This window comes from Oncorhynchus masou, chromosome 4, assembly GCF_036934945.1.
Source record: "Oncorhynchus masou masou isolate Uvic2021 chromosome 4, UVic_Omas_1.1, whole genome shotgun sequence".
Taxonomy (NCBI): domain Eukaryota; kingdom Metazoa; phylum Chordata; class Actinopteri; order Salmoniformes; family Salmonidae; genus Oncorhynchus; species Oncorhynchus masou.
Window position 1 is genome coordinate 16,912,402 of NC_088215.1, and position 18,084 is coordinate 16,930,485.

The 18,084-nt window shown below is 46.8% G+C and overlaps 1 protein-coding gene across 1 annotated transcript in view; it reads right to left on the bottom strand.

Annotated features, from left to right (window-relative positions):
* The window catches only part of LOC135524803 (MICAL-like protein 1), a 28,422-nt gene extending 11,138 nt beyond the window's left edge, over positions 1-17,284 (bottom strand). The window contains 7 exon segments of the mRNA XM_064952642.1: positions 155-220; positions 349-1,220; positions 1,470-1,624; positions 3,981-4,081; positions 4,542-4,683; positions 10,357-10,405; positions 16,280-17,284. Of these exon segments, the coding sequence (XP_064808714.1) occupies positions 155-220; positions 349-1,220; positions 1,470-1,624; positions 3,981-4,081; positions 4,542-4,683; positions 10,357-10,405; positions 16,280-16,434 (1,540 nt within the window). The 5' untranslated portion in view covers positions 16,435-17,284.
* Positions 17,285-18,084: the final 800 nt, after the last annotated feature.

The following is an 18,084-nucleotide window of genomic DNA, read 5'->3' on the forward strand; positions in this document are numbered from 1 at the left end:
GGAGACAAAACAACAAAAACAGATGAGTGCATGAAAACATCAGCATGCATTAACACACAAAGACTGCTGGACAGAGACTGGGAGAGAAACAGATGAAGTAGGCCAATCACTGTCGACTAGTAAAGATAGGTTAGTCAGTATACTGAACCTTCCAGGGAGTGGGATCTTTCTCGAGGTCTGGGAGCTGGAGGAAGAGATCTCCTGTGTTCACCACGATCACCTGTGAGTCAAAATAAAGAGGTTTCATATATTTTATATTAGGATGGAGTTCACAGTTCAATTGAGGATCGACAGTAGCAAATAGCACTAACTTATTTCAGCTGTCAATCACCTTAATCGACCACTTACCATTGATCGCAAGGTTGTCAACGCGGGGTGGGCGGACCCTGGGGGCAGGACGAGGTGGAGGGGAGGGCTGTGACAAGCGGCGAGGGATGGGGACTGGCTTACTGTCCCCTAGTCCTAGATGACTGACAGGTGTAGAAGGGATAACCCCATTGGCTGTGACTTTGGCTGTTGTCGGAGTCTCCTCCCCCTCCTCCTTGATGTCATCGAAAGGGTTGGGAGGAACGGAGGGTGGAGGTTTGACCTCTCTTTCTCCTGCACCGTCTTCCCTCTCTTTCTCTGTTTTCAAAGAGTCTGTTTTTGTCCTTGAGATAGGACATGGTGTAGAGTCAGAGACATTGGTTGGTGTGGGGGTGTAATCCTCATTGGTGACGCCCTCTTGGGGAGGAGTCTCTTTTTGTGGCGGAGTGTCTTTTGGTGGCGTCTCATTTTGTGGCGTCTCATTCTGTGGCGGAGTGTCTTTTTGTGGCGGAGTGTCTTTTTGTGGCGGAGTGTCTTTTTGTGGCGGAGTGTCTTTTTGTGGCGGAGTGTCTTTTTGTGGTGGAGTCTCTTTTTGTGGTGTCTCATGGGGCGGAGTCTCTTTTGGTGGCGTCTCATGGGGCGGAGTCTCTTTTGGTGGCGTCTCTTGGGGCGGAGTCTCTTTTGGTGGCGGAGTCCTTGCCGCCTGGTCCCTCCCAGAAGGAGGAGAAGTTTGAGGCAGCATGGGTCGACCAATCCTGACGGATGGAACCATTGTCGGTCGCTTGCTTAGGTCCGGTCGGCCGTTCTGATTGGCTAAGGCAGACCTGGCAAAGTGATGCGTGCAGACCAGGGAGCCGACCTCATTTCCTAGCTTGTAGGACCCAGGCAGCAGAGTGCTGCTACACTCCCTACACCTGAGAGAGAGGAGAGCAGGAGGCAACATTCAGACTATAGTCTGACATAGGCTCTGACAAACCCTGTGGTAAGCACATTGATTAAAACACTTGAATTTCTCTAAACTCTGGAAATACATGTCAACAGAGGATCAGGTCTGTTTTGAGTCACTGGAATAGCAGTGTTTTATCATTATACAGTAAACAGACTCAGCAGTATGTTGTAGTAGCTGTGCAGACCAGATATGCAGTAACTGAACGGGTGTTCACCTGAAACAGTTGCGGTGGTAGAGCTTGCCGTCGACCAGGAACCTCTGCACCAAGTGGACGTGCCTCTGGCAGGCGGCGCAGCTGCTGCTGAGGGTGTTACGTTTCACCCCCGCCTGTACCCCTCCGTCCGTACCCATCGGACCAGGTAGGCTCAGCTAGCACGGGCGTGGCAGGCAGGTGGCCAGGGGGTGAGGGTCGCAGGTGGAGGGGGTGTGGGATGGGGGAGATGGAGAGGATAGGGGGGAGGGAGGTGGGGGGAGATCAAACATGGAGTCAGGATCGAGGACGTGGACGATTCATTCTGCTTATCTAGCTACAACCAGTCTGTTATATTGCCATCGCCTCCTCGGCTTAGAGTCATTGCCTTAACTAGCTACATGTATTTTATAATCGCTGAAAAAGATGGTCTTGATATTAAAAAGTGATATGTATTAAGTGGAAAAGTAGTAAAGTTCCAAACTAGCCGCTAATTAGCAAGGAAAGTCTAGTAGAACACTAGTACTAGTGATGTAAGAAACTCTAGCAGGTGTTTTTAGGTTGAGTTAAAAGTCAAAGGGTTAGCAGCAAGTGTTCAAACTTGGCACACAATGTTAGTAGTATAAAACAAGTGTTAAATAGACACTAACTATGTACAGAGGTTAAAGTTCAAAATGACTGACCTAACGGTTTTGATCCCCCTAGCCCCCCACCCCCCGCCCATCCTACTGTCTAGGCTCAGGACCAGAGAGAGGGGAGGAGTTCAGAGGCCAGGAAGAAGAAGAGGAAGAAGAGGAGGAAGAGGAGGAGTGGATTTCCGTCTAAAGAGGGGGAAGAAGGGAGGAGGCCGGTATGGGGGGACGGTGGGAGGAAGTTGAAGAAAGGGCATGCGAAAGAAGGGGAGAGACAGGATACAAAGGCGATCTTTAAAAGAAAAACAATGGAGGCTAAACTTACAGGATATAGTCCACAGCAATACTCTCTTATAGGATATAGTCCACATCAATACTCTCTTATAGGATATAGTCCACATCAATACTCTCTTATAGGATATAGTCCACATCAATACTCTCTTATAGGATATAGTCCACATCAATACTCTCTTACAGGATATAGTCCACATCAATACTCTCTTATAGGATATAGTCCACATCAATACTCTCTTATAGGATATAGTCCACATCAATACTCTCTTATAGGATATAGTCCACATCAATACTCTCTTACAGGATATAGTCCACATCAATACTCTCTTATAGGATATAGTCCACATCAATACTCTCTTACAGGATATAGTCCACATCAATACTCTCTTACAGGATATAGTCCACATCAATACTCTCTTACAGGATATAGTCCACATCAATACTCTCTTACAGGATATAGTCCACATCAATACTCTCTTATAGGACATCTTTTTGAGATGGCCCATCCTATAAGTTTAGACTAAAATGTATTTAGTCAATAGAATTACTCAATCCCGTACCGCGTTGATGTAACGGACAACGTGACTTCTATCGAAACACTCACACCAACGGGTACCCAACCTCTACCATACGGTCACACCAATAGATGCCATAGACAGACAACAATCCATTCATGCATCTGACACGTTAGCATTGACACCTGATACTGTGACAGTCAATGTTTTATAGAACACGTTTTGAGTGATTGTCCAGGTCTTGTCCATGCCAAAATACCAGCACAAATAGTTTCCCTGTTATGTTAAACAAATACAATGAATTAGTTCTAGTTATCATGCATGTACAATAAAAGTTAAATCAATGTCATATTTTTGGTATTTTATTAGGATCCCTATTAGCTGTTGCAAAAGCAGCAGCTACTCTTCCTGGGGTCCACGCAGCCATTAGTTTAAATTAATAAGGCTTAGAATTAGAATCGTGTGAATGACATCATACACGCAATCCGTAAATCCAGAATATCTGCATATTACAAGTCGATATTCACGTAATAAAAAGGAAAACATTATTTCCCATTGACCCCCAGTGTAAAAGAGGCAACTTTGTCATGGAGTTTTGTAATACAGAAATAACATACACCAGGTCAGAAATCCCGACCTACGGATCGCAGTGCTCCCACGTTGGGAAATAGAGCCTGTGAGAAGAGCCCTTTGGCTTCAGGCTATTCGGCGTGGGACAGCGGGGAATTGTGGGGAGCAGGTGTTCAAGTAGGCTACACGTAGCTAGCTATGTGTGTGGAAAACATTTCAACACAGGTAAGAGATTTAACTTGTTTAGTGTCGTATGTTTGTAACGCCATTCACTACTTGTAGCCGTATAGTCGGTTTGATTGTGTTGTCGGTCTTAGCTAGCTTAATGTTCTGGTTGGAAGCTAGCAACACAAATAAACAACAGCCTAAATGTAGGCTAATATTGCTGCGGGGCAATGAGGAGATTCAGGACCTTTCCCCTACGCGTTCCCATGGCAATTCCATTGTTTTGGTCGCATTCCATTGACCTCTTTACCACATGTATTCATGCATCATCTGATTCCCGATACCATCGTCGCCCTTACCTCGGGCTCAACCACTTTGTCTTCCAGAGGGGCCACCAGTCTCTTCTGGGCCGGCTCAATGTGGCCTGTACCACTGGACCTCTTCAAGCAGGGGGGGTTGGCTACAGGAGAGGGAGATGGTATCAGTCAATTTCTAATTGAGTTTATGCATTGGCTAACTGTAGATATTTTCCATTGCGTCAGAGCACTATAAAACCCAGAGGGCCTTTTGAGAGACCAGTTACAAATGCAATCGTATAGTAGTGACTCAGTGATGGCCTGTCAGTGATACTGTCGCATCTAATAACACAGGACCACTTCTCATCCAGCTAGCGAAGCGTTTAGGTTATAGCTGTGTACTAAAGGCCCAGGAGTACTGGACCACCGGTCAGTAAGCGATCGTTGTGGAACATTCAGATAGAACTATAATATGTAGAACAAATATGCCTTTCTGACAAATAGTAAAAGGAATCACGTCAGCTCTATTCATGACAATTCTATCTGCAACATTCCACAACACAGTCCTGGATTTGGAGCTTTCACAGTGTCTGGGCCCTCCAACCCCAGAGCTGTACTACTCACCATGGGACTTGTTGGTGAAGAAGTTGTAGTACTGGGAGACATAGGTGATGATGCTCAGCCTGTCAGGCACTTTCATGGACACCATGTCCTCTGGGTCCAGCAGAGCAGGGATTCCCAGCTCCTCCTCCGCCACCTCAAACGCCTAGAGGAGGGAGGGAGGGAGGGAAGGAGGACGGGAGGGAGGGAAAGAATGGAGAAAGACAATGTGAAAACAGACATCAGTTATTTTATCGTGTGTGTGTGTGTGTGTGTGTGTGCACGCGCCTGTGTACACTGTGATACTTGACCCCCTGCTTCAAAAACCTCAGTGTTATTTGGTCATAATTAAATGCTACAGCCTGCCAGAATACTGTTGGTTGGATAACCATCTGCCTAATGAAAAATTCCACTGAGGAAATGAAGGCCTTAATAGTACTCTGCCCCAAATGGTACCCTATTCTCTATATAGTGCCCTACTTTGACCAGGGTCCATGTGGCTCTGGTCAAAAGTAGTGCACTATGTCAGGGATAGGTGCCACTTGGGACGCAGAGCTGATCAGGTTACAAAACACTGGGGATAATACAACCACTTGGCAGCTGTTCAGTAAACAGGGCCACAATTGATGCAAAACTGTGTACATGTAAACAAACTGTTACAAATGGTGTACATTTAAACAAACCAGTGAACGGGAGCTATTTTTGCATGTGAAAAACAGACATATTCATCAAATGTAATATCAGTCAAAACAACGACAGCTTGCAGACAGCAGTTGAGCTGAACGCTATCCCAGCAGCAAGATCAACTCTGGCAACTGGAAACAGAACGTCCCATGATGACTAAAACCTTCAGGGATTATCAGGAGTCAGATAAGTCTGAGAAACAACTGGAAACAGAACGTCCCATGATGACTAAAACCTTCAGGGATTATCAGGAGTCAGATAAGTCTGAGAAACAATGGGAAACAGAACGTCCCATGATGACTAAAACCTTCAGGGATTATCAGGAGTCAGATAAGTCTGAGAAACAACTGGAAACAGAACGTCCCATGATGACTAAAACCTTCAGGGATTATCAGGAGTCAGATAAGTCTGAGAAACAACTGGAAACAGAACGTCCCATGATGACTAAAACCTTCAGGGATTATCAGGAGTCAGATAAGTCTGAGAAACAACTGGAAACAGAACGTCCCATGATGACTAAAACCTTCAGGGATTATCAGGAGTCAGATAAGTCTGAGAAACAATGGGAAACAGAACGTCCCATGATGACTTGTCATTCCAATCTCCTTTGCATTAGCGTAGCCTCTTCTGTAGCCTGTCAACTATGTGTCTATCTATCCCTGTTCTCTCCTCTCTGCACAGACCATACAAACGCTCCACACCGCGTGGCCGCGGCCACCCTAATCTGGTGGTCCCAGCGCGCACGACCCACGTGGAGTTCCAGGTCTCCGGTAGCCTCTGGAACTGCCGATCTGCGGCCAACAAGGCAGAGTTCATCTCAGCCTATGCCTCCCTCCAGTCCCTCGACTTCTTGGCACTGACGGAAACATGGATCACCACAGACAACACTGCTACTCCTACTGCTCTCTCTTCGTCCGCCCACGTGTTCTCGCACACCCCGAGAGCTTCTGGTCAGCGGGGTGGTGGCACCGGGATCCTCATCTCTCCCAAGTGGTCATTCTCTCTCTCTCCCCTTACCCATCTGTCTATCGCCTCCTTTGAATTCCATGCTGTCACAGTTACCAGCCCTTTCAAGCTTAACATCCTTATCATTTATCGCCCTCCAGGTTCCCTCGGAGAGTTCATCAATGAGCTTGATGCCTTGATAAGCTCCGTTCCTGAGGACGGCTCACCTCTCACAGTCCTGGGCGACTTTAACCTCCCCACGTCTACCTTTGACTCATTCCTCTCTGCCTCCTTCTTTCCACTCCTCTCCTCTTTTGACCTCACCCTCTCACCTTCCCCCCTACTCACAAGGCAGGCAATACGCTCGACCTCATCTTTACTAGATGCTGTTCTTCCACTAACCTCATTGCAACTCCCCTCCAAGTCTCCGACCACTACCTTGTATCCTTTTCCCTCTCGCTCTCATCCAACACTTCCCACACTGCCCCTACTCGGATGGTATCGCGCCGTCCCAACCTTCGCTCTCTCTCCCCCGCTACTCTCTCCTCTTCCATCCTATCATCTCTTCCCTCTGCTCATACCTTCTCCAACCTATCTCCTGATTCTGCCTCCTCAACCCTCCTCTCTTCCCTTTCTGCATCCTTTGACTCTCTATGTCCCCTATCCTCCAGGCCGGCTCGGTCCTCCCCTCCCGCTCCGTGGCTCGACGACTCATTGCGAGCTCACAGAACAGTGCTCCGGGCAGCCGAGCGGAAATGGAAGAAAACTCGCCTCCCTGCGGACCTGGCATCCTTTCAATCCCTCCTCTCTACATTTTCCTCCTCTGTCTCTGCTGCTAAAGCCACTTTCTTCCACTCTAAATTCCAAGCATCTGCCTCTAACCCTAGGAAGCTCTTTGCCACCTTCTCCTCCCTTCTGAATCCTCCTCCCCCTCCCCCCCCTCCTCCCTCTCTGCAGATGACTTCGTCAACCATTTTGAAAAGAAGGTCGACGACATCCGACCCTCGTTTGCTAAGTCAAACGACACCGCTGGTTCTGCTCACACTGCCCTACCCTGTGCTCTGACCTCTTTCTCCCCTCTCTCTCTCCAGATGAAATCTCGCTTCTTGTGACGGCCGGCCGCCCAACAACCTGCCCGCTTGACCCTATCCCCTCCTCTCTTCTCCAGACCATTTCCGGAGACCTTCTCCCTTACCTCACCTCGCTCATCAACTCATCCCTGACCGCTGGCTACGTCCCTTCCGTCTTCAAGAGAGCGAGAGTTGCACCCCTTCTGAAAAAACCTACACTCGATCCCTCCGATGTCAACAACTACAGACCAGTATCCCTTCTTTCTTTTCTCTCCAAAACTCTTGAACGTGCCGTCCTTGGCCAGCTCTCCCGCTATCTCTCTCAGAATGACCTTCTTGATCCAAATCAGTCAGGTTTCAAGACTAGTCATTCAACTGAGACTGCTCTTCTCTGTATCACGGAGGCGCTCCGCACTGCTAAAGCTAACTCTCTCTCCTCTGCTCTCATCCTTCTAGACCTATCGGCTGCCTTCGACACTGTGAACCATCAGATCCTCCTCTCCACCCTCTCCGAGTTGGGCATCTCCGGTGCGGCCCACGCTTGGATTGCGTCCTACCTGACAGGTCGCTCCTACCAGGTGGCGTGGCGAGAATCTGTCTCCTCGCCACGCGCTCTCACCACTGGTGTCCCCCAGGGCTCTGTTCTAGGCCCTCTCCTATTCTCGCTATACACCAAGTCACTTGGCTCTGTCATAACCTCACATGGTCTCTCCTATCATTGCTATGCAGACGACACACAATTAATCTTCTCCTTTCCCCTTCTGATGACCAGGTGGCGAATCGCATCTCTGCATGTCTGGCAGACATATCAGTGTGGATGACGGATCACCACCTCAAGCTGAACCTCGGCAAGACGGAGCTGCTCTTCCTCCCGGGAAGGACTGCCCGTTCCATGATCTCGCCATCACGGTTGACAACTCCATTGTTTCCTCCTCCCAGAGCGCTAAGAACCTTGGCGTGATCCTGGACAACACCCTGTCGTTCTCAACTAACATCAAGGCGGTGGCCCGTTCCTGTAGGTTCATGCTCTACAACATCCACAGAGTACGCCCCTGCCTCACACAGGAAGCGGCGCAGGTCCTAATCCAGGCACTTGTCATCTCCCGTCTGGATTACTGCAACTCGCTGTTGGCTGGGCTCCCAGCCTGTGCCATTAAACCCCTACAACTCATCCAGAACGCCGCAGCCCGTCTGGTGTTCAACCTTCCCAAGTTCTCTCACGTCACCCCGCTCCTCCGCTCTCTCCACTGGCTTCCAGTTGAAGCTCGCATCCGCTACAAGACCATGGTGCTTGCCTACGGAGCTGTGAGGGGAACGGCACCGCAGTACCTCCAGGCTCTGATCAGGCCCTACACCCAAACAAGGGCACTGCGTTCATCCACCTCTGGCCTGCTCGCCTCCCTACCACTGAGGAAGTACAGTTCCCGCTCAGCCCAGTCAAAACTGTTTGCTGCTCTGGCCCCCCAATGGTGGAACAAACTCCCTCACGACGCCAGGACAGCGGAGTCAATCACCACCTTCCGGAGACACCTGAAACCCCACCTCTTCAAGGAATACCTAGGATAGGATAAAGCAATCCTTCTCACCCCCCTTAAATGATTTAGATGCACTATTGTAAAGTGGCTGTTCCACTGATGTCAGAAGGTGAATTCACCAATTTGTAAGTCGCTCTGGATAAGAGCGTCTGCTAAATGACTTAAATGTAATGTAAATGACTAAAACCTTCAGGGATTATCAGGAGTCAGATAAGTCTGAGAAACAACTGGAAACAGAACGTCCCATGATGACTAAAACCTTCAGGGATTATCAGGAGTCAGATAAGTCTGAGAAACAATGGGAAACAAACGCAGGGGAACAACTGAAATCTAGCGTGTAGACAGTGATTGGACGCTAATCACCGAGCTTTAGTTTAGCATGCTGCGTGTTTGGGTTCAGGATTAGGCTGTCTCGGGCTAACTCAGGCTAATGCTGTAGCTACAGTGAAACACTGCAAATGTTCACAGATATCCGACATGCTGCCAGTGAAACAAACAGTTATTTCGACCACCAACTGCTTCAACCCTGAAAAAGCTCTTGGATAATTGGAAAGAAATGTAACAAGTAGCATTCAGTAGACAACACTCAAGCTCAGTTTGAGGATTGCTATATGTGGGGCGGCAGGGTAGCCTAGTGGTTAGAGTGTTGGACTAGTAACCGGAAGTTTGCGAGTTCAAAACCCCGAGCTGACAAGGTACAAATCTGTCGTTCTGCCCCTGAACAGGCAGTTAACCCATTGTTCCCAGGCTGTCATTGAAAATAAGAATATGTTCTTAACTGACTTGCCTGGTTAAATAAAGGAAAAATAAATAAAAAAGTAGGCTAACCAAACCCTACTCAACCTCAGGGCAATGTTATTTTGGCACCTTTGCAGCTGTTGATAAACAAATATGTGGCTTTGTTATTTAAATGACTGCTACAAACAAACCTATAGCAGAGGACTATTTCTTTTTCATATCCTCCCTTTGGTTAACTGTTCTGTCTTTCTTTCTTTCCTGTCCTCATTTGCTTGCTCTCGCTCCCCCCCCTCTCTCCTTCCCTCCCCCTTCACATGTCAGGCTCCGGCAGGAACCAATAAACAACTATGCTCTCTACAGAAAGACAGACAGAGACACAGAAAGACAGACAGAGACACAGAAAGACAGACAGAGACATAGACAGACAGAGACATAGAAAGACAGAGACATAGAATAACAGAGACATAGAAAGACAGAGACATAGAAAAACACATGAAACAGACAGATGAAAATGTATGATAGTTAGCTGACTAACTAACAGCAGACACTGCTCCCACTGTCTCACCCACGTGACATCTGTTACTCATCTCTATTACCTTCCAAAACAACACTCACCCTCTCATAGACACTAGTAGGCCTACACCTGGCTACACTGTATTCTAGCATTACAGAACTCACCCAATACATAACCTACCACAGACACAGAGAATTGAACCAGAGTGACGACCATGACTGACTTGTCACAGCTAATTACTGTATTCGGCAACATGAAATCACTAGCTGGTTCACAACTAATCATTACATCTACGCCAAGGCTATTAGAGTGTGTCTGCGTGTGTGGAGAAGTGATGTGTTCTAGTGACTCACCAGACGGTTGTTCTCGTAGACATTCTCTTTGGAGAGGGAGTCAAAGTCTCTAGAATGACAGGGGGAAAAAGACAACATTTAAAATCTAAACAAATAACCTACTCTAAATCATTTATACAACCACAAGACTACGGTCAAATTATGAGAGATCACACTGCTATTGTTAGGTAAAAGGGTGATCTAACCAGACCAGAAATAACCCATATAGCATATTAAAGCTATATGTCACTTTTTGGGCAACCCGACCAAATTCACATAGACATTTGAGTTATAGATCAGTTATAGATTGATTCCCATTGAAAGCATGTCTAAGAAGTGGTAGATATGTTCTATAAGTGCTATTTCCATGCTTCCGTTCTGAAGTTTTGTTTTTGCGTCTTTTACTTTGGGTTTTGTACACCAGTCGGTTTGATCTGAAAAGTCTTGAGTGATGGCCCATCAAACAACATCAGGATCCGAACAGAACGACAGACAGTGTTTGGCCATACACAACCAGTTACCTCTATATTTCACTGAGAATGGGGCCACAGCACCCATCAACATCAACAGTGTTTTATGGGTGAACCCCACTGTGATGAAAGGACAGCAGGTTGGCTCAACACAGCAGTAATGAGTAGGTGGCTGGTTGACTGGGCCTGGAGCAGGGAACAAAACCTCATGTTCCCACCAGTTAACATCCTGCCGTAAAATTGGGTCTGTGTCTCAAATGGAACTATGTAGAGCACTACTTTTGACCAGAGCTCTATGGGCCCTGATCAAAAGTCGTGCACTGTGTAGGGAATAGGGTGGGATTTGGGACGCATCCTAGAACATTTGATAGTTGCTTTTGGATGCAAAGTCTCTGCTCTGTTAAAGAAGGCAAATAGAAAAAACACCAACCTGTTGGTTCTCAGTCTGGATACAGGAAACCTCACTAGCATAGCCAGCCCACAGACTGGTATGAGACTGCCTATAGCACAGCCAGCCCACAGACTAGTATTGGATTTCCTATAGCACAGCCAGCCAATAGACTAGTATTAGACTGCCTATAGCACAGCGAGCCCACAGACTAGTATTGGATTGCCTATAGCACAGCCAGCCAATAGACTAGTATTAGATTGCCTATAGCACAGCCAGCCCACAGACTGGTATGAGGCAGCCCATAGCACAAAGTGAGCTCTGTTCTCCCCCTAATCTGACTCCCATGGCCCCAAATGCACTTAGCCTTGCCGTCCTGACCTAGCGCTACGTCACACACACTGCCACTCTGCTGTAGGCCTGCGGGTGCTAAAGCGCTAATGCTACAGCCCAGTCTGCTATTACTCAAAGTTGTGCAAAGTGCAGCAACTGCCACTGCCAAATCCTCCTTGAGTAACACTGGAGTCTCTGGAGTGGTGCCCCTCAGTGCTTCAACAGTTGACAGCCTGACAGGCCAGAACAGAGCAATGCTTTGACAGACCAGATCAGAGCAATGCTTTGACAGACCAGATCAGAGCAATGCTTTGACAGACCAGATCAGAGCAATGCTTTGACAGACCAGATCAGAGCAATGCTTTGACAGACCAGATCAGAGCAATGCTTTGACAGACCAGATCAGAGCAATGCTTTGACAGACCAGAACAGAGCAATGCTTTGACAGACCAGATCAGAGCAATGCTTTGACAGACCAGATCAGAGCAATGCTTTGACAGACCAGATCAGAGCAATGCTTTGACAGACCAGATCAGAGCAATGCTTTGACAGACCAGAACAGAGCAATGCTTTGACAGACCAGATCAGAGCAATGCTTTGACAGACCAGATCAGAGCAATGCTTTGACAGACCAGATCAGAGCAATGCTTTGACAGACCAGATCAGAGCAATGCTTTGACAGACCAGATCAGAGCAATGCTTTGACAGACCAGAACAGAGCAATGCTTTGACAGACCAGATCAGAGCAATGCTTTGACAGACCAGATCAGAGCAATGCTTTGACAGACCAGATCAGAGCAATGCTTCGACAGACCAGATCAGAGCAATGCTTCCCCTGTACTCATTTAGCAGCAGCTAAACTGTTGTTGCCACAACAACAAAAATGTAGAAAATAATTGACCTATCACATTTTTTTTTAGAATATCATCTTTGAGAACAAGAAATCAATAAAAGCTAAACAGTCAGGGAGAAACAAAAATACTACTAACAATAGATGGGGGTATTTTTGGCATGGCTGGATCAGTGATGGGGCACACAGGGTTAGGGTACATGGGGCCCTGATTGATTTTGTTAGAATGTTTGGGCATAATAACACAGAATCAGCCATGGCAAAATGTGTATAACTGAAGGAAATTAATTTTCACACTGCAAAATGTTCTTTCGGCTCCATGGAAAAATGTATAGAATTGCAAGAAATTTACTGGAAAAACAGCACATTTTTCTCTCTGCCAACAGTTCCAGACCGACTTAATCCACTCCTTCTGCAAGCATTGCACATTTTTGGGGGGAGAAACACTGCAGACCATAACATGGAAGCACTGAGAACCTAATCCTACAAGCATTGCTGCCCTGCTCACAAGCTGATTTTCGATGAGGGGCCTGCCATCGCCACCGGTGGGACAACCATCCTCACGATTAAGTCCTGTACTGTGTGTGAGTGGACTTGGGTGTCGCTGCCAACAAACTACATGGTCTGCTTTAAGCTACATGGTCTGCTTTAAGCTACATGCTCTGGTGTTTAACAACAAAACACAGCAAGTAGTCAAATGTCCTCAGCATATTTGGTGGTGATGTTGCTGCGTGGACAGTATAAAGAGAAAAGAGGAGACATGTTGAACCGCCTGGGTGGGTGAGCTGCACGGTGTGGGAGAAAACTAACTTCAACCCGTCAGAAAGGTTCAACTGAGAAACACAGAGGTAGAGAACACCGTGTCAGGGTGGAAACGGGAAGTGAAATACACAAAAGGGGAAAAGAGAGACAATACGGAGGCCACTAGCATCATGTGCAGGGGAGAATGACAGATCAAACAAAACACGTCTGACATGAGGAGACCGTAGTGGCACCGAAATCACATGAAACTGAGGTCAATAGTGGCGGAATAATAACTGATATGGGCCAATCTGTCTGAACCCATCGATGGATCTACTGAACAAGGCTTACTGTTGGTACTGAGGAAATAATACCAGTTGCAGCTACCCAACCTTAGTCAGGCTTATAGCTTCTGTTTAAACACCTTGCTTATTCACCCTGAACCAAGAGCCACTTCAGTCAGAGAGAACTGGACCCGGTCTGATTCTGAATGACATTACTAGGTTTCAGTCAGATAAGTCATCTGTATAGTACAGTGGCGTGCTGAACGCTGTCGGTGATAAGAACTGGAGTAGCATCGCTGTGCAGTACTGTACACCGGCTGGCTGGCTAGAGTAGCATCGCTGTGCAGTACTGTACACCGGCTGGCTGGCTAGAGTAGCATCGCTGTGCAGTACTGTACACCGGCTGGCTGGCTAGAGTAGCATCGCTGTGCAGTACTGTACACCGGCTGGCTGGCTAGAGTAGCATCGCTGTGCAGTACTGTACACCGGCTGGCTAGAGTAGCATCGCTGTGCAGTACTGTACACCGGCTGGCTGGCTAGAGTAGCATCGCTGTGCAGTACTGTACACCGGCTGGCTAGAGTAGCATCGCTGTGCAGTACTGTACACCGGCTGGCTGGCTAGAGTAGCATCGCTGTGCAGTACTGTACACCGGCTGGCTAGAGTAGCATCGCTGTGCAGTACTGTACACCGGCTGGCTGGCTAGAGTAGCATCGCTGTGCAGTACTGTACACCGGCTGGCTAGAGTAGCATCGCTGTGCAGTACTGTACACCGGCTGGCTGGCTGGCTAGAGTAGCATCGCTGTGCAGTACTGTACACCGGCTGGCTAGAGTAGCATCGCTGTGCAGTACTGTACACCGGCTGGCTGGCTAGAGTAGCATCGCTGTGCAGTACTGTACACCGGCTGGCTGGCTAGAGTAGCATCGCTGTGCAGTACTGTACACCGGCTGGCTAGAGTAGCATCGCTGTGCAGTACTGTACACCGGCTGGCTAGAGTAACATCGCTGTGCAGTACTGTACACCGGCTGGCTAGAGTAGCATCGCTGTGCAGTACTGTACACCGGCTGGCTGGCTAGAGTAGCATCGCTGTGCAGTACTGTACACCGGCTGGCTAGAGTAGCATCGCTGTGCAGTACTGTACACCGGCTGGCTAGAGTAACATCGCTGTGCAGTACTGTACACCGGCTGGCTAGAGTAGCATCGCTGTGCAGTACTGTACACCGGCTGGCTAGAGTAGCATCGCTGTGCAGTACTGTACACCGGCTGGCTAGAGTAGCATGAGAGCTGAATGCAGGTTGGCAGGAGGAGGCCCCTTGCTGCAGATTATCCTGACGGCCTGTCTGTCTGGATCAGACTGAAGACAGTTACAGAGAGGCCAGGCCACTGCAGCGCTGCTGGTTGGCTGATGAGGCTGCCTGGCCAAATAGCTCTGAGCTCAGGAGACAGAGGTAGAGCTGGATCTTCAGCCTTTGACCCATAGAGGAAGATGTACTGTAACATATCTGGTGTCATTTGCACTCACTCACACCCTTTCTACTGTATGTAGTAGTTGAAGGCTTAGGTCACGTCGTGTGATCTCATGTCCTGTCACACACACGAGCCAGGTCGAGGTGCCGTGGGTGGTACTGGTGCAGTGTGTATGAGATCCTGCATGCAGGTCACGCACGCTTGGTTTTCACACACGTTGAAGGACATGGACACAGAACATGTGACATCTGCTGTACAGTAATAAGACATTCCTTTACACAGCAGAGTTACAGTACGAGGTGCATGGTTGTACCTGAATCATCTGTACTGTATTGAATGGGAGGCATCATCATTTGCTCACTCCAACTCTCAGCCAAGGCAGTTCTATTGACCATCTTCCGCCTCCTTGCAGCCCATCATCACAATCATTTTAATGCAGTTAGTTTGTGGCCTAACTGTGCCCTTGTTCTGCGACTGCAGTGTGTGTGAGTCCCACACAGGAAAAGGGGTGTGTTGTTACAGACAGGGCCAGACCCGTCAACCCACATTAGATACCGTACAGCACACTTGGCTTACCCTTGGTTTTCCCCTTTCTAACGCTGCTTAGAAACAGTCTCTGCAATGACGCCTGGATTACAAGTCAAGCCTAGGTTTGCTGGCTGTAAATAGCTCACAGCAACGTTGTTGGTGGAACACTGATTGTTGTGGCAAAAGGCAATGTAGGTTAGCAAAACATATCTTTGTGCACACAAACACTGGTGCCAAAATGATAAACAGCAACACAAGCTAGAGGGCACACCCTCCCTATATTTAGTTTCATGTTAAAGTGACATGATCTTGATCAAGTTCAAAACGTTTCCGTTCCACAGTTCTGTGAAGGTGAAGACAAACTTAGTTCCCTGGCTACATCATTCTGAAGGCGGTCTGGCTCTGGCTGAGAGCACTAACTTGCCACCCCATTATATTATTATATTATTATTACTTACAGGCTAGATTTTTATTTATTTAACTAAGCAAGAACTAGATCAGTTAATTTAGCCTAGAGTTTGACCAGGAACACACTCGGGTGTTCTGCTAGGATTAGATTACAGTGAAATCAACAGTCACGCATTACGGTATCGAAGTTCAGCACCCATATAACGTTAGTTCTGTTGTTAACAGTTGTTACATTGTAACAGCACGTTGAAACATTGTACTTAGTGATCGTATTTTGGAGCAACAAATTGTTAAATTCTTGATGAGTTTGTGAGTTCCATTATTTTAGAATTTTGCCCTGATGTGTTAAATAAACCCACTCTTTGTTGCTGGCGTGTTATGTTTCTAAATATTTATTTGTTTCAGAGGGACAACATCAATTTTTTTAGGCATGGGAAGAAGTGGAGAAAGTTTATTGAAACTAACTAAATACTTACATCAAATCCGGTCTATATCGGTGGATTATGGCACAAAATGCCAAGCCATCCCGGAAAGACGATGACATGTTCTTGATGTCTACATCGTTGTAACTCTCGCATTGTATCCGACACCATTCTTGAAGTGCTTTTAAAGACCCCATGTTTGGAAACATTCAAATTTGATTCCTTTCAATATCGGTCTCATCCCACGAGTAGCGGGATGAGAAATCAGCTTTTGTAGGATTCTAGAAGCTGTCCTCCTGCTTTTCGAATTTTGGAGGGCAACACCCGAAATGACTCATTCGGAATTCCATTGACTGGTCGAGGATAGTAGAGTCACGTTTGGTAGCGAGCAGGCTAACTTTGCGATGTCAATGAAACATTGGTTTCCACAACTCCGCCAGCAAAAGTGATCAAAGTTTCGATCTGCAAGTTTTCCCAATACGCACAATCAATAATCACCATATAAAAAGAATCCTACATACAATGGGTTTGACAGCTTGTCACATAAACGTTGTCAGTGGCTAGCTAGCTACCTGGATTAGCTAGCTTCGGTCCAAATTTAGACGAACATCTCAACCCTGCTCCAGACTGATGCAGTTAGCCTTCTAGCGAGTTAGCTAGCTGAAGCTAACTAGCCATGTTTTCACTTGGGAAAACACATTGACCCGAAACGTGTCAATAAAATAATATGAAACACGTCCCTTATTCGTGTGAACTCAGTTACAATTATTATGTTGAAGCTTTCATCCAAAACTTTAAATGGGAAACGTCGTTGCTTGTTATATGGTGCAGTCCCATCTGTGTCGTTACACCGGTCAGACTCCAGAACAAGGCGCTTTTTCTTTCTCGTGCACTCTTCTTGACGCCAAAACAGAGGATAAATGTATCAAACGCACAGTTGTGTTTGGATGGCGATGATGGTTAATTAAATGTATAATGAAAAATTAATTGTAATCTGGACAGCCGACCATTCTGCCAAGCCTTGCTTCGGCTGCCTGCTGTTGAAATGAAACGAATTCAACAACGTTACTCCTATGTGTCCGCTAGAGGGAGGGTGAAATTCCATAGTGTGCCATCAGAGCAGCAAGATTTGTGACCTGTTGCCACGAGAAAAGGGCAACCAGTGAAGAACACTCACCATTGTAAATACAACCCATATCTATGCTTATTTATTTTATCTTGTGTCCTTTACCATTTGTACATTGTAAAAACACTGTATATATATATATAATATGACATTTGTAATGTCTTTATTGTTTTGAAACTTCTGTATGTGTGATATCTACTGTTAATTTTTATTGTTTATTTCACTTTATATATTATCTACCTTACTTGCTTTGGCAATGTTAACACATGTTACCCATGCCAATAAAGCCCCTTGAATTGAATTGAAGTTAAATATTTATTTTTGGCAACTTTTTTGGCCACTATAATTACAGGACACACACAGTCTGTTGTTGACAGCGACACAAACTCACAAATTGACAACGTTTATGGAAGATGTTGTTGGTCTCTCCTCCTCTCTGTGGAGTTTAATAAACGTATAAGTGAAACTCTAACTGCATATTGCTGTTTATGTTTCCAGTTTCTGTGCTATTTAGAGCAGGTTAGTGCACAGGCTTGTCATCAATGGTTGGGAGTTGAGAACACACTTTGTGGAGGCAGAGAAGGATCAGGTATATGAGTCATTAAAAAAACATATAAATAGACCATGAGCAACAGCCAGAAGGCTTTAGCCTACTGGGTGTGTTTCTATCGCAATGTATCTGTTTTTCTCCTGATGGAGCCTTTGCATGTGACGACGAAACATAGCACTTTGT